This window comes from Carcharhinus amblyrhynchos, chromosome 19 (genome assembly GCF_965287045.1).
Source record: "Carcharhinus amblyrhynchos chromosome 19, sCarAmb.v2.hapA, whole genome shotgun sequence".
Taxonomy (NCBI): domain Eukaryota; kingdom Metazoa; phylum Chordata; class Chondrichthyes; order Carcharhiniformes; family Carcharhinidae; genus Carcharhinus; species Carcharhinus amblyrhynchos.
In genome coordinates, this window is record NC_137342.1 from 46,578,595 (window position 1) to 46,600,576 (window position 21,982).

At 42.6% G+C, this 21,982-nt stretch overlaps 1 protein-coding gene across 1 annotated transcript in view; it reads left to right on the forward strand.

The window, feature by feature from the left end:
* The first annotated feature begins 577 nt into the window (after window positions 1-577).
* The window catches only part of itih5 (inter-alpha-trypsin inhibitor heavy chain 5), a 46,305-nt gene continuing 24,900 nt past the window's right edge, over window positions 578-21,982 (forward strand). Inside the window, exons 1-5 of the mRNA XM_080207909.1 lie at window positions 578-731; window positions 5,468-5,560; window positions 10,406-10,653; window positions 16,234-16,403; window positions 17,571-17,687. Of these exons, the coding sequence (XP_080064035.1) occupies window positions 583-731; window positions 5,468-5,560; window positions 10,406-10,653; window positions 16,234-16,403; window positions 17,571-17,687 (777 nt within the window). The 5' untranslated portion in view covers window positions 578-582. The remainder of the gene's footprint in view (window positions 732-5,467; window positions 5,561-10,405; window positions 10,654-16,233; window positions 16,404-17,570; window positions 17,688-21,982) is intronic.

Sequence of the window (21,982 nt, forward strand, 5' to 3'; positions counted from 1 at the left end):
AACTCACTTGTAAAGAGAAGCTGATGGCTAAAAGGAAGGTAGATCCGAAGAAAAGTTAGAAGATGCCAGAAATGGTTGGCACAGCGACACTGTGGTTAGCACTGCTGCCTCACAGCACCAGGGACCCGGGTTCGATTCTGACCTGGAGTCACTGTCTGTGTGGAGTTTACACCTTCTCCCCGTGTCTGCCTGGGTTTCCTCCAGGTGCTCCGGTTTCCTCTCACGGTCCAAAGATGTGCAGGTTAGGTGGATTGGCCATGCTAAATTGTCCCTTAGTGTCAGGGAGATTAGCAGGGGAAATACATGGGATTTTGGGGATAGGACCTGGGTGGATAGTTGTCGGTGCAGATTGGATGGACCAAAGGGCTTCTTACTGGACTGTAGGGATTCTATGACACTAAATGTACAAAAGGCTCTCCAAAGAAATATCTTGATTTCTTAATGTGTTACCAATTTCTAACACGTTCCAGCTGATAGTGATAATGAGCAGAAACAATGTTTAATTTTGTTGAGCAGATTGTTTCAGGAAGCTAATGCTTGTATTCTTGTTGTTTTTCTCTTCTGCAGGACAGTAAACCCCACATGACAGATTTCATTGTCAAATCCACTATCTTTTCTCGCTATGCGTTCACAGCTGTTTCCTCCACAATGGTCAATCGAGCTCACAGACCCAAAGATGCAATTTTCCAAGTGCAAATCCCAGCCTCTGCCTTCATTTCCAACTTTACAATGTGGGTATCCACCAATCCTGGTTCTCGGGGTGGCAGTGGCCTATTGAGAGATTGTCACAGATTGTCCAGAGAGATCAATGAATGGGTGATTTGTGAAGTCAGATTTCACAGCGACAGAGCATTTTCCACGCGCGAAATCTTCCTCCACTCGAAACATTTTCTCCCGTTGAGTTTCAGAAAGTGTGAGTTGAAAATGGATCAGGGAGGGAAACAGGGCAAGTTCCAAACAGATCCAAAGATGTGTGGATTAGGTGGATTGGCTGTGCTAAATTGCCCCTCAGTGCCAGGGGTACTAGCTGGGGTAAATACATGGAATTATGGGGATAGAGTCTGAGTGGGACTGTGGTTGGCCCAGACTCAATGGGCCAAGTGGCCTCCTTCTGCACTGTAGGACTGAGACCTGGTTTCAATCCCCGGCTTGCACCACTGTCTGTGTGGAGTCTGCACATTCTCCCCGTGTCTGTGTGGATTTCCTCCGGGTGCTCCGGTTTCCTCCCACATTCCAAAAGATGTGCTGGTTAGGTGGATTGGCCATCTAAATTCTCCTTCAGTGTGCCCGAACAGACACCAAAGTGTGGTGACTAGGCGAGTTTCACAGTAACTTCATTGCAGTGTTAATGTAAGCCTATTTATGACTAATAAGTATCATTTTTTTTACTTTTACGATTCTATGGCTCTGTGTCAGTAATAGTATATCTTCACTAATCAGATTAGAGGATTGGGAAGAAACATGAGCAAAGCTGGAAGGGGAAAGTTTGATTGGATGAATCAAATCAGTTACAGAAAAAAGAATAGTGAGAGGGAAAGAAAGATTGTGGGGGGTGGGGCATGATTTTGGAAATGGCAAAGCATACTCTAAATATCTCAAAGATCAGGAAATGCCTTGGGTGAGAGAGCCCGAATGATTGTGCCTTGGGGGTGCTGGGGGGGCAGAGCCCCTAATGATTGGTGGTGGGGAAGGGAGCCCCCCCAGTGATTGTGCCATGGGGCTCGGTGTAGAGCCCGCGATGATTTCACTATGGCGGTAGAGGGGCAGGAGAGCGCTCTAGGATTGTACCATGATGATGGAGGAGAGACCCTCCCCCCCCATTCCTTCGTGGTCAGGGAAAGTGGGAATGTATTAATTCGCTGATGATTTGGATGTCCTTTGAAGATGACGCCCCAATCTCTGTGGAGCTGGCCTTGCTGGTTCTATCAGGCCCTGCCCCGCCAGACTAAATTACGCCCCCAGGTCTCCTTTTGTCAGAATGGCTCAAGACCTGATCTGAAAACTGGGCAATGCATCTGGAGAGCTACACCGCCAATTTTCAACCAGACAAATTATGGTGAAAATTCCGCCCTGGAATATGAAAGAGAAAAGAAGAGACAGAACAGGAAAAATGAGAAAACAATTTTGTTCAGTTTAACTTTTGGAAATTTTAAAATCACCATGATAAATTCAAAGCTTGAAGAAATGAGACTCTACACTTGTAAAAGCTGATTTGCAATGCCAGAGAGGTTTGGCAGTAATTAATTGTCATCACATTGTTATCCGACACTATCAATTATTAGTCTTAATTATCTGTGATTAGTTCAGTTCATATCTTGTGCACAAATGCATTTCAGTGATGAATCAGGCAGTAAGCCCCTGCTTTTCATAAAGATAATTGCGGACTGATACAATTTGGACAGCACCCTTTGCATGTAACCACATATCAACCACTTGCCTAAAGTTTATATATTTTTATGCATAAGTAACAGTAAGCCCCTTCAGCCTAACTGTTACTTTGATGGTAATTCGGGCCCCGTTGTTTTGATTGAGCATAAGTATTGTCTTCTCATTTAGTCTTATATTCACAAAATGAACTGGTTATGCATTAAGGAGACAAAACGACACAGGATCTTCAGCAGAGAATGAGTGGCTTTAATGTAGGATGCTTCCATCTAGTTCGGGGTGAAATAAATCCAACAAAAGCCATTTCAACTAAATAAGACAGATCTTTGTTTATCTGTTCTCACTGTCAAATTTGCTGGAAATCCATTATTTTGGCTCTCCAAGCAGGCAAAGAGATATTGATCTGATGTGAACTTTGGGAGATGGTGTTCTCCAGCGGGTAACTGTTACTGTTATAACATACTCTGGCACTCTTAGCCCCGGATGTTAATTGGGAGGAATTAGTGAGGCATTAAGTATTGGCTCGCACACTGGATTTATTTAGTTACGGTTGACAGCAGGACCAAATTAGGATGGGAACTGCTCGCAACTTGCATTAACTGAGTGTTTCCATGTTTGCTTTTAGCTTTGTAGCCAGCCATTGAGGGATTAGGAGAGATCTGACACAGCATTCCAAACCCAGATTTGACCTTACTTAGACCCATTTTGATCTATCCAGAGGCACAACCTTAACTGCACTTGATATTATTTCCCAGTAGCTGTCAAAATGAAAAGTTCGGCTAAAAATGAAGAGCGATTGTGAAGAAAAATATATCTCTGCCTCTAATTCAATCCTACAAATCTTCTGACATGCAGAAGTTTCTATGGAACAGTCTGTGAATTGATCTATCCAGCTATTATTATATAATACATAGCTGGGTGGCACAGTGGTTAGCACTGACTCACAGTGCCAGGGACCTAGGTTCAATTCCAGTCTTGGGTGGCTGTCTATGTGCAGTCTGCACGTTCTCCCCTTGTCTGTGTGGGTTTCCTCTGGGTGCTCCAGTTTCCTCCCACAATCCAAAGATCTGCGGGTTAATTGGCCATGGTAAATTGAGTATCAGGAGGATTAGCAGGATAAATACCTGGGGTTACAGGGAGAGGGTAACCCTGGGTGGGATTATTGGCAGTGCAGGCTTGGTGGGCCAAATGGCCTCCTTGCATACTGTAGGGATTCTTCTTTGGTACGATTACGTTATGGCCCAGAAATCATGTAGGCAATCTCTACACTACATCCCCACAGTGCACAACATGCCTTATGTTTGGTTCAAAAAGACAAGGATTTATTTTTAATTCTTTTCATGGGCTGCGACCAACAGTTGTTGCCATTCCTAATTGCCCCAGTGAAGACGCTGGTGAGCCACCTTCTCAAACCACTGTAGTCTATCTGATGTAAGTACACCCACAGTGCTGTTAGGAAGGAATGCCAACAGAGTCCCAAGTCAGGATGGTGGGCAGTTTGGAGGGGAACCTGTTGGTAATGGTGCTGCCATGTGTCTGCTGCCCTTGTCCTCCTGGGTGGTAGAGGTCGTGGATTTGGAAGGTGTTGTTGAAGGAGCCATGGCGTGTTGCTGTGGGGCATCCTGTAGATAGTACCCTCAGCTGCCAGTGTGTGTTGCTAGTGGAAGGAATGAACGTGATGAATGGGGTGCTGATCAAGCAGCAACTTTGTCCTGAATTTTGTCAAGCTCCTTGAGTGTTGAATCCACACTCTAGACAATAACAATTAATAAATGGAGGACAATTACTTCCTTTCCAACCATTTTGTTTGGAAATCATAGAATCCACAGTGCAAGAGGAGGCCATTTGGCCCTTTGAGTCCACATCGACAACAACCCCACCCAGGTTCTAACTCCGTAACCTCACATATTTATTCCTCCTAGTTCCCCTGACACATGGCCAATAAACCTAACCCATGTATCTTTGGAGTGTGGGAGGAAACCGGAGCACCCGGTGGAAACCCATGCAGACACTGGAGAATGTGCAAACTCCACGCAGAGCCGAGGTGGGGATTGAACCCAGGTCGCTATGAGGCAGTAGTGCTAACCACTGTGCAGCCGTGCTGCCCTGCATCCTTACTGCTGATGTCCACAACTTTACGGATGGAAAACTAACCTTAATACAGGTTTGATGGTAAACTATCCATTTGTCAAAGCTAGGAGACTGGGAACGTGAAGCAAGTGTGGAATACAAGGAAAGTAAGGAGTAAGGGGTCATGAAATGAAAAAGCATTGGCCAGCAGGATTAAGGAAAATCCCAAGACTTTTTATACGTATATAAAGAGCAAGAGGGTAACCAGAGAGCGGGTTGGCCTACTCAGGGACAATGGAGGGAATCTATGCATGGAGCCAGAGGAAATGGGTGAGATATTAAATGATTACTTTGCATCAGTATTCACCAAAGAGAAGGACTTTGTGGATGATGAGTCTGGGAAAGGATGTGTAGATAGTTTGAGTATGTTGAGATCAAAAAGGAGGAGGTATTGGGGTTCTTGAGAAACATTAAGGTAGGCAAGTCCTCAGGGCTGATGGGACATACCCCAGAACACTGAGAGAAGTAAGGGAGGAAATTGCTGGGGCCTTGACAGAAATCTTTGTATTCTCACTAGTTACAGGGGAGGTCCCAGAGGATTGGAGAATAACCAACGTTGTTCCTTTGTTTAAGAAGAGTAGCAAGAATAATCCAGGATATTATAGGCCAGTGAGCCTTACATCAGTGGTAGGGAAATTATTGGAGAGGTTTCTTTGAGACAGGATTTATTTCCATTTGGAAATAAGTGGACGTATTAGTGAGAGGCAACACGGTTTTGTAAAGGGGAAGACGTGTCTCACGAACTTGATCGAGTTTTTTGAGGAAGTGCAAACAGCCCCAATAAGGCTCATTGTCTCATAACAAGATTTACAGTGACCTGTGAAACATTGGTCATTATTAAAATGTGGAATGTACCAACCCATTCTCACAACACTGACAGACCCAGAATAGAAACGTCTGGACATTGCTGTGACTTAATTAACATTCAATCTGTGCTTTTGTTCCTGTACAGGATCATCGGCAGAAAAGTACATCAGAGCGAGGTGACGAGCAAAGCTAAGCAACCCAAAGACAAAATGAAAGAACATTCTGGAAAAAATGATATGTAGGTATTCAATTCCTCACTCACCTGCACTCATATGTGTAAAAGTCCCCCAGGCAATACAGGGGTTGAAAGTATCTAGCAGGTACTGATTAGTTGATGTGATATGGAGATGCCGGCGTTGGACTGAGGTGGGCACAATGAGAAGTCTCATCACCATATCGAGTTTATCTGGAATCACCACACCAGATTAAAGTCCAACAGGTTTATTTGGAATCATTGAAATTATTTCAAACCTGTTGGACTTTAACCTGGTGTGGTGATTCCAAATAAACTTGGTTAGCTGGGGTATAATTAAAACTTGTGTGGTGTAAAGCTGGTGGTTTACCAAGATAGTAGCTCAAATAACAGCAAGTCTCAGCAGCATCTCAGGATTCAGTCGCAGTTATCCTGGGAATTGTAGTGGATCATGCGCAGGTCTGTTGACCTCGGGCAGGATTTTCCAATCTTGGAGTGAACACAACTGAAAAATCCTTACAGCAAATACCAAAGGGCCTTTATTTAAAATAGTCCTTTATTCAAAATGATTATTTCCACCTTAAAGAGGATGGTAGAACTGACAGGCGTAGCTGAACAGATGGAACACAATGTCTGGGACTCTTGCCTGCCACAGAATCCACACAGGCGCGGGTCCAGCAACAGAAATCTCCTTGGGCATGAATTTCCAGTCTCGCCCGAGCGAGGCTGTAAAATCCCACCCAGTTTGGAGGACTAATAAACTAAACTGCACATTGTGATTTTGTCCCTGTGGTTCCTGGTTGGTGGATTGGCAGATGAGCTAAGGGGGCGGTGGGCGCAGGGGGTGGTGGGGGGAGGGGCAGGTGGCAGGAGAAGCCAATTGGTGGGTCACGTCTGTCTAAGTGGCTGATTGAAAACTGCCATTGCCAGAGGTTTGAAAGTAAAGAGATCTGGCTGGCCTTTCACATGGGGACAATATATTATTCCAACTGGACAGAGGGAAGAGGGCCTCCAAGAGTTCAAGTCAGCGGACATCATTAAGGAGACAAGGGAAATTCCCAATTTGAATTATATTTGAGGCATAGACTTTATAAAAACAATCTACATCAATAGAGCAACAAGCAAAACAAGCAAATCTAATTTCCTAATCGAACGTGTACTTAAAATGTCTGCCTTTCTGTACTTGATGCGAACTTGTTTATTATTGGAGTTGTCAACACCAAGAATTATTTGGCTTCAGCTTTTAAATGAGCTATTCGTTTTGTGGGACATTTCACTGTAATTTCAACACTTGCTAGTCGAAGACATTGGTCAGCTGTGTGGAGAATCTTGGTTCATTGATGAGACAACGGAATACAGTGTCAAGTGTTGTTGGCCTCTTGCAAGTGGTCTCAGTTACAAAGAGAAGGGTGTGTAGTGATGGGTAAAAGTTCATGGGCAGAGTGAGTTCAGGGAGGGCCCAAAAGATTCCATCGGCATGTATTTATTTAATTTGTAACAGGACAAAATAAGTTATGAAGTAAATTTTATGAGATAGATATTAAAACCCTGCAGATTTTAAGAGGATATAAAGATTGAAGCGGATAGAGTGGGTGGGATTATCCAGCTGCGCATTCCCCAAGACAGGAAATTCTCACCCGAGCTTAACGGGCCTTTAAATGGTCTGCCGGATTTTCAGTCTCGCTCGCTATGACTCCTGCAGCGGACAGGATGGGAAATTTTCAGCCAGTGTTTCACAGGTTTGAGGGAATAGAATGTGTTAGAATACAAGCATTGTGTTGAGTCATGGTTTCAATGCAGTGAGGGATGGCATAGTTGGAGCTTGGGAGGAACAAGAGAGGAAAATTCAGACGGAGATATGGTTTCAATATAATCATAGAATCCTTACAGTGCAGAAGGGACCATTTGGCCCATCAAGCCTGCACTGACTCTCTGACATAGTATGTTACCCAGGCCCTCTCCCCGCCCTATCCCTGTAATCTTACACATTTACCAAAGCCAATCCCCCTAACTGATACATCTTGGGACATTAAGGGGCAATTTAGCATGGCCAATGACCCTAACCTGCACGCCTTGGGACTGTGGGAGGAAACTGGAGCACCTAGAGGAAACCCACATAGACATGGGAAGAATATCCAAGCTCCTCACAGACAGTGACCCACGGCCGCAATTGAGCCTGGATCTCTGGTGCTGTGAGGCAGCAGTGTTAACCACTGTGCCATCAGGCAGCTCCATAATGTAGGTGGATTAGTGTAGATGCACTTGCCACTCTGGTGAATATTTATCAAATGGTTGGGAGCAGGGTGGCCTGGAGGAGATTTTTTATAATTCATTCATGGGCATCGCTGGCTGGACCAGCATTTATTGCCTGTCCCTAATTGCCTAACTGAATGGCTTGTTAGGTCATTACAAAGGACTTTTGTTTTTTAAGAGTTATCCATAGTGCTGTGGATCTGGAGGCATGTGTAGGTTGGAATCGGTAAGAATGGCAGAATTCTTTTCTAATGGAGATTACTGAACCAGATGGGCTTTTACTAAAATTGATAATTGTTTCACAGTCATATTAGACTTTTAAACCAGATTTAACTTTCACCTGTAGCGGGATATGAACCCAGAATATTATCCTATGTCACTGGATTACTAGTCCAGTGTCAACACCACTATACCACCACCTCCCCATGAGGTTAATGTCCAAATACTAGTGAAGAACATAGAACATTACAGCACAGAACAGGCCCTTCGGCCCACGATGTTGCGCCGACCAGTTAAAAAAAACAATGACCCTCTAACCTAAACCAAACCCTTTCCATCCATAAACCTATCCACGGATCTCTTAAACGCCCCCAAACTAGGCACATTTACAACTGCAGCAGGCAGGGCATTCCAATCCCTCACCACCCTCTGGGTAAAGAACCTACCCCTGACATCCGTCCTATAACTACCACCCCTTAGTTTAAAGCTATGCCCCCTTGTGCTAGCTTTCTCCATGCGAGGAAAAAGGCTATCACTGTCTACCCTATCTAAACCTCTAATCATCTTATATGTTTCAATAAGGTCCCCTCGTAGCTGCCTTCTTTCTAACGAAAACAACCTCAAATCCCTCAGTCTCTCCTCATAGGACCTCCCCTCCATACCAGGCAACATCCTGGTAAACCTCCTCTGCACCCTCTCCAAAGCCTCCACATCCTTCCTATAATGCGGGGACCAGAACTGCACACAATACTCCAAGTGCGGCCGCACCATAGTTTTGTACAGTTGCAACATGACGCTGCGGCTCCTAAATTCAATCCCCCTACCAATAAACGCCAAGACACCGTATGCCTTCCTAACAACCTTATCTACTTGATTCCCAACTTTCAAGGATCTATGTACACATACACCTAGATCCCTCTGTTCATCCACACTATTCAGAGTCCTACTGTTAGCCCTATACTCTACACATCCGTTATTCCTGCAGAAGAAGTTATAATCCTCAGTGCGATTCTTTTTTGATTTTGTGAAAATATGAATTTTAAGATCAGTACAGCCAACATTTCCAAAGTGTGTTCCATTCCTTTCTTGCATTTCTTGTAAATTCCTTATTCCCACCATGATTCCACCTATATAATTTACCCCAGTGTCACAGCGCAGCTGAAAAATAAACATTTTTATTATCTGTGATGCTGAGCAGAGCAGCTGCAATACGATCCTCACTCACTCAAATCCTAAACTTATGAAAATCTCCACTCCCTGAGGTAACATCTATCACAGCCTGGCCCATGTGACCATACATCAACATATGATAACTCGGCAACTTGTCAGCTTTCTTTGGCTGAAAAGTAGTCCACCATTTAATGTTTCACTGAGTGACGAAGACACACAGGTCAATCATCATAAAATCCCTACAGTACGGAGGAGGCCATTCAGCCCACTGAGCCTGCACTGACAACGATCCCACCCGGACCCTATCCCCGTAACCCCATATATTTACCTTTCTAATCCCCCCAAAAGGGGCAATTTAGCATGGCCAATCAACCTAACCTGCACAACTCTGGTCTCTGGGTGGAAACTGGAGCACTGGAGGAAACATAGACATGGAGAGAACGTAGAGACTCCACACAGATAGTGACCCAAACGGGGAATTGAACACAGGCCCCTGGCGCTGTGAGGCAGCAGTGCTAACCAGTGGGCTACCATGATGGTAAAGCAGATGTCAGATGTGGGGCTGCAGAAGGGGAACATCAATTGAGGGAGGACAAGATAAATTTTGGCAGTGAAAATGTCTCCGATACTCAAAATGCTTACCACCATGTAGCTCCAAAAGGCCAATTGGCTGAGACACGTGTGAGATTCACAGGAATACACATAGAAAAGCTTCAACACTTCCAGGGGAGGCAAAAAATGAGAGAAAAAATGTGAAAAACTTCAAACTAATCCTTGCATGAGGCTGGATTTAAATAATTTGGCAAGTGTACATTAATGTGACTTTATCCCACTGACATGTGTAGAGAGATGGATGTCACTTTGACCCCAGAGAAATCTTTGTTTATCTTTTCAGTCTTTCTGCCATTTTGCTGACAAACATCACTGATTTCTCAACTGTGGCTTTGCTTCTAAGTCATTAGTGATCCAGTAGATTTTATTAACAATGAAACTATCCCAGAAGTAAAATCGAGATGCAGAGGTCTGTGGGTGTGACTATTCTGGAAATCATTAAATACAAAATGTACAGATTATGATACGGTTCGTACAAATACACTTAAATTATTGTGGTTATTTCACATGGTAACACAAGATAATCACTGTAGCCCTCAACCAAAATCATTAATCATTTCATATTCCAATACTGGAAGACAATGGGAGGCTCATGCATGGAACATTCTAACATATTAATCTACTGTGTCCTGACAGGGACACTGAAATGGAACTTTTCACCGTCAATGTAAGTTTGCCTGCGAGGACTAAAGGATTATTCCTCCTGACCTATGAAGAGATGTTGGAGAGGCGTCTGGGAAAGTACACCCACGTGATCAGTGTCAGGCCGATGCAGATCATTCCTAAACTCATGGTGGAGATCCACTTAATGGAGAATTCCGGAATCTCTTTCCTAGAAGTTGCACCCCTGAGAAACAGCAAGCAGATCAGCCAACCCTCTGCAGGTACAGAAAATCAAAGAGGAACGCTTATATTCCTGATGATAAATTTGCAATGAACAAGTTTGTTTTTTAATGGACAATAGATTTAGAACGCAAGTTTAGTTTTATTATTACATTTTGCCGTGATATCACCAATACCTGATTGCTATCATATTTTTTATAAAGTGTAATTTAATGGACTTTTTCACCTGTTATTTCATTCGCCTCTCTTTGTTTCCATGACATTTCTGCCTTCAAATGCCCTGCAGATATCCCTGGATTTTGATTGCAGGGAGCACTGGGGGATAGCATAGCTCCATTAATTTTCTCTCCCTTTTCTCTTGTGTTATAACAGGCAATGTTGCCTGTTATAACACAAGAGAAAAGCTGACATGGATAGAGCTGTAAACTCTGTCTATGTGCACTTAATAATGTGATGATACTGTGCCTTTAAGCATTTGTGTCATGTTTCTTGTTGAGGATTTTTTTAATAATCAGTTCTATGTATCGGTGCCGCTTTGTCTATAACTGGCAGCCCACATGTTTATGCTGCAGAGGCACAATTGATCCTAATTGCTGGAATGTTTGTTTTAATGTGGGCTGATGCAGTGTTATTATTTTAGTCTTTTCCCTTTGAATTTTTCAGAATGGGGCTTGATTAGGTTGATTGACAGGAAAAGTCATGTGATTGGGTGAGACTAGGCTCACAGAATGAAAACAAGCTCAGTGGCTGCTTGGGGGCTACAGAGAGATGTTCTTTCTGTCTCTGAAGATTAGAAATTGGGACCTGCCAGAAAAATAGGTCTCTGCTTGAAGTTAGATCTCTCTCTGGTGACTGCTGTATGGGAGTCAGACACAAGTGTCTGTCTGGACCTCTGTCCAGAGGTGTCAGGAGGCTGGAAACCTACCATGCATGTGAACTAGATGTTTTTGTGCTAACTGATTCTGAAAAAGGATTTATGTTCATGGGATATTACTTAAATTGGAACTATAGTGATATTAGTTGTTAAGAATTGTACCTTATCATGTTTAAGTATTTCCACTGGTAAAAGTTATCCTAATTCTTTTTGTTATATTTTAACTGCGTCGTTAAGTAAAGTTTGTTTTCATAAAAACCTACCTAGTGGGTCAATGCAATCACATCTGGAGTGGAACACCTTGTGCTCATACTAATGCCAAAATCAAAAATAGTTGGGGTCTGGGCTAACTTCATACTATATCTTGGAGTTTCTGATCTGGTCTATAACACTAGCTCTTAAGTGTTTGTGTGTTAATGCTAGGCCAACACTCTGCCTGCTACATTTCCAGGAATGTGTGAGAAAGAGAGCCAGTTGCTGTTACGATCCTAGTTGATGTCACCACTGAACAAGAAGGTCCCTGGCTCAAAAGACTATTACTTTTACTTCTATAGAAAACATGGATAGATAGAGCTACAGGACTACTAATTAGCTTTTAACAACATCAATTTTATTTATTAAACATGAAAAGTTTGACTATAATACAAGACCCCTTCATCCCACTTACATCTTCACAAATGTACGCAGATTTTAAGAATAACACAGTTTACAAATTGTATCTTATGCTCCAATGTTCTTAATAAATACATAGCCCCCGTAAACCAAAAACTAACTGCAGTCAGACACACTCCACTCTGAAACCAAGTGGTAGATGCCATCCAATCAAACTACTGTGGATTTCCCCTCAAATACCCTCCAGATGATTATCACATGAATATTTCCAAACACCACTCTCGAAATAACATGCCTCAGACTCTTCTTTCTGCTGTTTTCAACAAGGATCCATTGCCAGAATTTCCAACTCTCCTTTCAGTAGTCCTCTGCCTTGAATTATCAGGTGCATTCAAGCTCCCACACATTCGTGTCAGTACAGGCTTGGTGGGCCAGTACTCTTCTTCTTTCAGGTACACAATCTCTCAGGTACTCAGCCATGCTAATAAACACTACTACTTCACAAGCTATACTAAGTTCACCAGCCTTAGGATTGCTTTAGATATCTGGCTTCTTGCTAGACAACTTCAACGGTTGTATTTTTTATCATCTCTGCCTTTAACTTCAGTAAAAAAGATATTGGTCAAATTTCAGTCCCTTTTGTCCCTTTGACTTCAAACATGCTGGGACCTCTCTTTTCATTCCTCGTTTTCAAGAGCAAATTGTGCTTTAGTTTCTAGGATCCGCTTTCTTCCCATTACTCCATTATCCTGTTTCTGCTTCTCATAGAGATGTGAGAGTTGCCTTTTCCCTCACTACCCAGCACCAACTGTCTTGGATCCAAGGAAAACTAAATGGTTTCTCCAACTCAAAGCTGCTGTGGTTGCTAAGCAACAGCTTAGCCCATCTTTACACTTATTTGCTTTCCACGTCGTAAACTTTTAAATCATTGTGCAGACATAATTTCAAATGAAACCAAAACCCCCATCGTTTAACTCGAATTTAATTAGAGTTTTAACCCTTTCCTGTTCAGCAACACGAAATTAAACACACTTAAATATATCCCATGTTACAGATATTTGACACTACAAATATAGATTATTTGAAACTCCACTGCTTCCTGCTAGTCATTTCCCCGGACCCATTCCAATACTCTTACCCCTACCCAAGACCTACCTACCTGTTTGTTCAGCATCCAAGTTGGGCAATGCTGCGAAGGCCAGTTTTCTGTAGATATGACGTGAGGTCCAATTATTGGTAAGTGTCAATGGACATGTGTTGGAGGTGTTGCATTCACCTCACATGAGTTTTTGATACATGATGAATTTCTTTGCTTAGAGGCCCAGCTTGAGGCTTCAGTGCAATGATGAGGGAAAACTTCATTGTCAGAGGTGCCGTGGTGTCTCTCAGATTACACATTGTTCATTTGCCTCTGTGGTCTTGCCAGGAGTGGTTGAAAATATTCACAATGGTTCTTGTGACCTTTATTGACTCATATCTTAATCCCTCTTTCTAAATTTCCATGCAGGAGGGGATTTAATTTAAAACAGCCCTGATTTTTCCTCTCGCCATCCATCCATAAGGAGAAAGCTGTTTTGATTTTGATTTCCCCCTTTATAGGAGGTGGCGTATTTCCCAACCCTTCAGTTTTGGAGAGATCTAATTTCTATTAATAACACCAGCACATACTGGGATAGGATAAACTCAGAGGGTTAGTTTATATTCACACAACCTCAAATACTAGAGGAGGGTTGCAACATAGACCCCTCTTTCATTCATACAAAAGAGAGGAAAATAGAGAAAGAAATATTTATAGAGCAGTGGTCACAGAATTATTGTTTCACACAAGTCTTGAGCTCAGAATCAAAGTCCACTGGTGTATTCATTCACAGAGCCCAGCAGATTGAAGACAGATTCTGGATAAGTAGCGATGACTTCCAGGAAGGGGTAGGCACATAGAAATGAATTAGCCTCATAGGCAATGGTTTTGAATTTTAGAAGTTCCAGTAGAAATAGTGTAGATGTCTCCAAATGTGAACTGAGCTCCACCAGATGGCAGACTGATTGGAAATATAGCAGGACAGTGTAATTTGTTTTCCCAGCTGGGGCTCACGTGGGTTCCACCACTCGATTTTGGCTTTTCCTTTTTCTGTATTCTTAATATTGTTAGTGGTTCAACCAATATAAATTTCAAAGAGGTTTTCAGGGTCCTTTGTCTAGCAGACTGGTGATCTCCATTGACCAGGCTAGCTTAGGAAATGTAGATGACCTTTGTATAATACCCTTTGAATTTGACCTCAGGAGCTACAGATGTCATTATCATCTCTCCTGAGGTAAAGAGGTGTCAGCTTCTCTGATTCTTTTTACTCATTCAGAGGATGTGAGCGGGTTAGCGTTTCCTGCTCATCTCTAATTGCCCTTGAACTGATTGGTTTGTTAGGCCATTTAAGAGTCAATCATATGTAGGCCAGGCCAGGTAAGGGTGGCAGATTTCTTTCTCTAAAGAGCATGGGTAACAATCCCCTCGCAGTGGGTTGGGCGAGCCATGCAAATTGCCATTGACTTTGGCGGGACTGGAAAATCTGGCGGGCTGCTTACGGTGAGCTGCCTCTGCTGCGGGAAAACCCATTGTAGGAGAGGTGGGGGTGGGGTGGGGGGGTGCGGTGTGGAAATCATAGGTGTCTTTTATATGCATTATAGGAAATAATGAAAGGCCTATTGTTAGGTCCCAAGTTGTGGATGTTTGTGAATAACTGCACCAAAACCAGTTAAATACATGTCTAATACACTTATCCCAGCAACTACACTTCAAAGTAATTCAGTATATTTGTAGTTTTGTGGAGTACACCAAGAGGGGTACAGCAATTTGTGAAAAACAAATTTCTCTTTGTTTTAATGGAGTTTGTTCATCTGTTAGAATTCCAGGTTTGAATATAATTGTTCACCATTCCACCAGGTTGGACTAACTTTCTTTAGAGACCTATTAAATGGAAGAGAAGGGCCTAGCTTTTAATCATACTCAACTAGTGAGTTCCACTGCTGACTTACACACCCAAAGAATGATGAATCTGTGGAATTCATTACCACAGGAAGTAGTTGATGCCAAAACAACTGCTGAAGGCCATAGAAACCAGGTCATTGAGTGTCTTTAAGACCAATATGGATAGGTTCTTGATTAATAAGGGAATCAGGGGAAAAGGCAGGAGAATGGGGATGAGAAAAATATCAGCCGTGATAAAATAGTGAAGCACACTAGATGGGCCAAGTGGCCTAATTCTGCTCCTATGTCTTATGGTCTTATTGAATGTGTTCAAGGGGTATAACGCTTGGAGACGAACGGATCAAAGGTTATGGGGAGAAAGCAGGATTTGTCTACTGACTTGGATGATTAGCCATGATCGCAATGAATGGCAGAACAGGCTCGAATGGCCTCCTCCTGCTCCTATCTTCTATGTTTCTGTATCAATTTCATGAGGTGGTAGTCATCTTCCCTGAAGCTGATGAGAGTCCTTCAATAAGCATGCAAATCCTAGTTTGACAACATCATTGGGTAGCACTTGCAATTTTAACTTGTGATTCAACAATGAAACCAGTGACCAGAGAAGCCAAACTTTAGTGCGAAGAATAAAAACATGCATAAAGACACGGAGATTATGGAATCAGACTCTTGGATCTTCAGATAATGAGGAAACAAGGGTTGAGAAAAAGGGTTGAAGTCTTAATTATCATTTAGAAAAGAACCTTTACACAATCTTTGAAAGTATCCAATTTGACAAAGAATGTTCTAAAGTAGAGATGGTAAATGTTTACCTCTGCTGAGCTCAAAATTTTTTCCAAGAGTCAAACAAGAATTGTGTTTAATTTGGGCTGAAAATTATATCTCAAATATGTGGGTTTAAAAAGGTTCTATAAACTACTTGCTGGTAAGAGTTGTAAGCCTGTGAGAATTGTGCTAAATGGATGGAATATCTATCCACTACAGTTAAAAATTTTAATGGGATTTTGAAATGAAAGGTCAAATTATGGAATGTGTAAGGTTAGGTTTTATTTGGAACATCCTCGAACCTTCTGATTATATTTTGTGTTTTTGTCGCACTGTTACACATTTCAAGTTACAAAGTGATTATTAAGTCTTCAGTGTTTGTCTCCTGTGCAGTTAAAGCCTCACCCCCACCATCCACCAAAATCAACCAGACCAGAACAACAGCCCACATTAGATTTGCCCCGACTATTCTGCAGCAAGCTGGAATCAGTAAAACTGGGGTCCTGGGGGACTTCATTATGCGATACGATGTGAACAGAGAATTGGGAGTTGGCGAAATTCAGGTAGTTCTCTTAATTGTTTCCTTATTCTGTGTCCAGAGGATCCCAAGAGTTATAGAACACTCTTGAAAACCTGACAGATTGTAGCATTATTATTAAGGACATCATTTAAATCAGATAATTTAATTTTAACTTGGTTCACATGTTAAGTTGATGGTTTATGGATCTTAAAGATGTACCTATGTATTTTCTAATTGTAATATTTTGCCACAGCAGGTTTCCTTTGCATTCATTTATATTTCACGCATCATATATCCATATTTAATTCTCACCTGAGCCCTCAAACACACATCCCCGTTCCATTCGAAAAGCCCTGCTTATTAAGAGCAAGTTGTCTTCACTTATGGTTTCTTTGCCACCTGTTTCTTCTTATCACTTTCTTCCCCTCCTTGAAGTTATTGACCTCTTGTTGAAGTTTGGTACTTAGTGTTCCAGTCTCACTTTCTGTTAACCCATCCAAATGGACATTCTTCAGATGTGTCACACTTTCTGAGAAAATGTCCTAAAAATTACCCTATGTTTATTTATTATTGTCACAAGTAGGCTTACATTAACACTGCGATGAAGTTACTGTGAGAACCCTCTAGTCGCCACATTCCAGTGCCTGTTCGGGTACACTGAGGCAGCGTTTAGCCTGGCCAGCGCACTTAGCTAGCGGGTTGTGGGAAGAAACTGGAGCACCCAGGGGATAACCAGCAGACTCGGGGAAGAATGTGCAAACTCCACACAGTGACCAGGCTGGAATTGAACCCAGGTCCTTGGCAGCAGTGATATTTTGCTAAGCACTGATCTTGACAACTTTGTTCACAACCCATGAACAAATAGGAAAATAAATCTGCTACAATATATAGGGCTTAAAAGTAATCAGGGAGATGATCTGGGTGCAGGTCCCATATACTTAAATCCATCGTTCAGTCCATTCTCACCCAGTCATCACCGCAGTGTTACTTGTGTTACAAGCAGAGCCAAACTGAAACATGGGAAGGAATTTTACGGGCCCTCCCACTGCGGGATTCTCCAGTCCTGCTGCAGTCAATGTGTTTTTGAATAGTTCGCTGCAAATTTCAGCACTCCTCCACTGCAACGGGTCTGTAAAATTCCACCCATTATAGATTGCCTTTAACCATGTTGAGAGACGAGGAGTTCTGATAGTATTATTTTCACTTTCAGATTCAAAATGGATATTTTGTTCATTACTTTGCACCCAAGGATCTTCCTCCAGTGCCGAAAAATGTTGTTTTTGTGATAGACACAAGCGGATCAATGGCGGGGAGAAAAATTAAACAGGTAGGCATCTTTACTGTGCTAAAGGGATCAATTTTACCATGTTCAAGTAATAGTTTGTTGATGTATGACTGTATCATCATTTATTATTATCATGGGCTAATTGTAGAATCATTGGGATTTACAGCACAGTGAGACAACATTTAGCCTATTACGTTTTCACCAATTAATAGAATTATTTAATCATAGAAACCCTACAGTGCAGAAAGAGGCCATTCAGCCCATCGAGTCTGCATTGACCACAATCCCATTCAGGCCCTCCCCCATATTCTACATATTTATGCACTAATCCCTCTAACCTACGCCTCTCAGGACACTAAGGGCAATTTTTTAGCATGGCCAATCAACCTAGCCCGCACAGCTTTGAACTGTGGGAGGAAACTGGAGCACCCTGAGGACACCCACACAGACACGAGGAGAATGTGCAAACTCCACACAGACAATGACCCAAGCCGGGAATCAAACCCAGGTCCCTGGAACTGTGAAGCAGCAGTGCTAACCATTGTGTTAACATGCCGCCCAAGATTCATTTCTCAATCTACCAGGTTTTTTGGTTATTATAGAATCCTACAGAGCAGAAGGGGGTCATTTGGCCCATCAAGTCTGCACCAACTACAATCCTACCCAGATACTATCCCCATAACCCCATGCATTTATCCTAGCTTGTCCCCGGGCACTAAGGGGGACTGACTAGGGTAAATGCATGGGTTTATGGGGATAACCGCGTTTCCCCATTACCCCATCCATTTACCCTGCTAATCTCCCAACCTACACTGAGGGACAATTTAGCATGGCTAAACCACCTAACCTGCACATCTTTGGATTCTAAGGGGCAATTTAGCATGGCCAATCCACCTTACACACATATGTTCGAACTATGGGAGGAAACCCACACAGACATGGGGAGAATGTGCAAACTCCAGACAGACAGTGACCCAAGCCGGGAATCGAACCTGGGTCCCTGGCACTGAGAGACAGCAGTGCTAAGCATTGTGCCATTTAGCCGAATTCTATTTTCCAGTTCATGGCCTGATGACTATGACAATTCAAGTAAACATCCAAGTACTTTTTAAATGCAATGAGGCTAGAATGTCAAGCCACACTTTATTATTTATTTATTTGTGTCATAAGTAGGTTTACATTAACTGCAATTAAAAGTTACTGTGGAAATCGCCACAATTTGGCATGTGTTAAGGTTCACTGAGGGAGAATTTAGCATGGCCAAAGCACCTAAACAGCACGTCTACAATCAGTGATTGCAGAGACATCTTTAGTCTTTTTGTTCCCTGCAATTCATATGCTATACAGGAATGAGTAAATGATCTATTAGCCATGGACCAACAATGGAACCATTGGCCTGGATTTTGTCCAGCACCAGTTATATCGGTGAGAAACCAGTGTTTCAGAATGAAAACCCAGAACTCCACATGCGGTGGAGTTTCAGTGGGTGTTTTAGCTCCATAGTGTGTGACTTCTGGCCCTGGCAGGTTCTTTACTTGGAATTCAGTCTGATTGACAGACTTAGTGTCCAGTCAGACAATGAGCACTCCGGAACAGGATGCAGGATGAGGTCTGTCCGATCCTAACCCTGGTGAGGGACTGAAACGGTCCAATTCCAGTGTTTCCATTCCTGATCCCAAGTTTTGGGAGGTCCCATTCCTCCTCTGGGGAAGGGGGCCAATCCCAGGAGCGAGGACCTAATCTACCACCCCTTTTGCATGGGGCGACGGGGTCTAATGCAGGGTGATGTGGAGGGTTGGGAGATGTGATGCTATAAAAGCATTTATCTTTTCCCAGTTGCTATCCTCACCATGCTTCAACTGTTCGGAATTATAAAATCTGGGAAACATGGTTATTTACAATAAGACCAGCTAAATCAGAGGCACACAGCCTTGTTAATATATGATCATTGTCAGCTTATTCTCGGATTGTTCCTTGCCCAACTTTCATAAAACCGAGAGGTGTGCATATTGGGGTTAGGTTTCAGATTCCTAAAACTTTTAGCCCCCACCCACCCCCTCCATTTCCCCCTCCCTGCAATACAATTTTTGTTTTGCTAAATCTCATTCCCCTCTCCCCTCATTGACAATCACATGTTTTGGTTTTTATCCATTTGATGGAATCCAAACAAGTTAGTTCTACTTTGATACATTGGTGTGAATGTTTTTTTTTATTCATTCATTGGGACATGGGCGTCGCTGGCTGGCCAGCATTTATTGCCCATCTGTAGTTGCCCTTGTGGTGGTGAGCTGCTTTCTTGAATCGCTGCAGTCCATGTGATGTGAGTTGACCCACAATGTCATTAGGAAGGAATTTTGAGGATTTTGACCCAATCACTGCAAAGGAACGCCAATATATTTCCAAGTCAGGATGGTGAGTAGCTTGGGAGGGGAACTTGCAGGTAGTGGTGTTCCTATGTATATGCTGTATTGTCCTTCTCAATGGAAGTGGTTGTGGGTTTGGAAGGTGTGGTCTAAGTATCTTTGGTAAATTGCTGCAGTGCATCTTGTAGATGGCACACACCATGGTGGTGAGATATTGTCCTGAAGATTGACTCAGTATGAGGAAGATAGCTCATGGCTGGTCTTTACACCAAGAGGAATTAAACAACGCAACTCACCATTAAATGTGAAAATGAGTTTCACATTTCCAAAGTTCATACTCAAAGAATCCCTACAGTACAGAAGAAGGATATTCGGCTCACTGAGTCTGCATTGACCACAATCCCACCCAGGCCCTATCTCTGTAACCCCACAAATTTACCCTGCTAATCCCCCTGACACTAAGGGGCAATTCGGCATGACCAATCAATCTAACCCGCACTGTGGGAGGAAACTGGAGCACCCGGAAGAAAGCCACATTGTTAAATATCACACCGCCTTGATGTCGTTCTTGTTTTCTTTCAGCTTTTTTTTGTACAAATGCTTAATGTGTCAAATATTTTGTAGCTTCCAACATTGAATTTTGCTACTTATGCTGTCTTCAGCATTTAACCAGGGAGAAACTTGGCGTTTGTCTTTATCTCTGATTCCAGCCAAATAAGCTGTCAGTGTTCTGTTGCATTTGGAAGACTTCCAATTATAATTTTATATGTTTTTTTCCTCTTCAGCTACCAATAAACTCTTACTGGCTAAACATTTGCAAAGCAAAAATAAAAATGGTTTGCTGAGATGTCAGTCTTTACACTGTTCAACGTACTTTCTTTGCAAGTATATTTACCATTTCACCAAATTGTGTAATTCAAATATTGCCATATGCTGATGAGCAGAAATTTATCCACAAGAACACTTGAACAGAATGGGGGAGGCAATGATCTAGTAGTATTGTCGCTAGACTATTCATCCAGAAACTCAGCTAATGTTCTGGGGACTTGGGTTCGAATCCCGCCATGGCAGATGGTGGAATTTGAATTCAATAAAAATATTTGAAATTAAGAATAAGGACCATGAAACCATTGTCGATTGTCGGAAAACAACCCATCTGGTTCACTCATGTTTTTTAGGGAAGGAAATCTACTATCCTTACCTGGTCTGGCCTACATGTGACTGCAAGCCCCAGCAATGTGGTTTACTCTCAACTGCCCTCTGAAATGGCCTAGCAAGCCATTTAGTTCAAGGCCAATTAGGGATGGGCAATAAATGCTGGCCCAGCCAGTGGTGCCTATGTCCCATGAATGAACTAAAAAAGATAGCTAATCTTTGCCATTGAAAAATTGTCAATCCTCATACCAGAATATTGGCGTGTACCTAGAAGAATAATAACAAACCATCGGGACTCTTGCTTGGCAGGGGAAAGTGTGGATGACCAAGATGGAGAGATCAGAATAGGTTTGAGAGTCTAAACTAATTTGTTGAGTTGCTGGGAGGCCGGGATCCCTCCCATAGACAGAATGGTGTTGTTTGGCAAAGTTGTATTTGATGTGCCCCATGTAGAGGAAACTACACCATGAGCGATGACTGCAGTACACCACATTTGGAGATACATGCAAATTGCTGTGTCAAATGGGAGAATTGTTTGGAATGATGGCTGATGATTTTGCAATTGTTGTGGTTACATTTAAGTATCATGGGAATGTTTGCTGGTAGTTGGGATTATGGCAGAATGACCGAGTATATAAAGGAGGAGCTGGTCCATCTGGATTAGGACAGGAATCAGAAGATCTGGATTGTGATCATGTTGGTGAAAATGGAGAATAATTTTGTGAATGAGGACACTGATTGAAGGGAGGCCTCTTGTTATTGTGAAAGATGGGTGAGAAGATGGCCTTAGGAATGGTGCTGACATGGTCAAGAGCATTC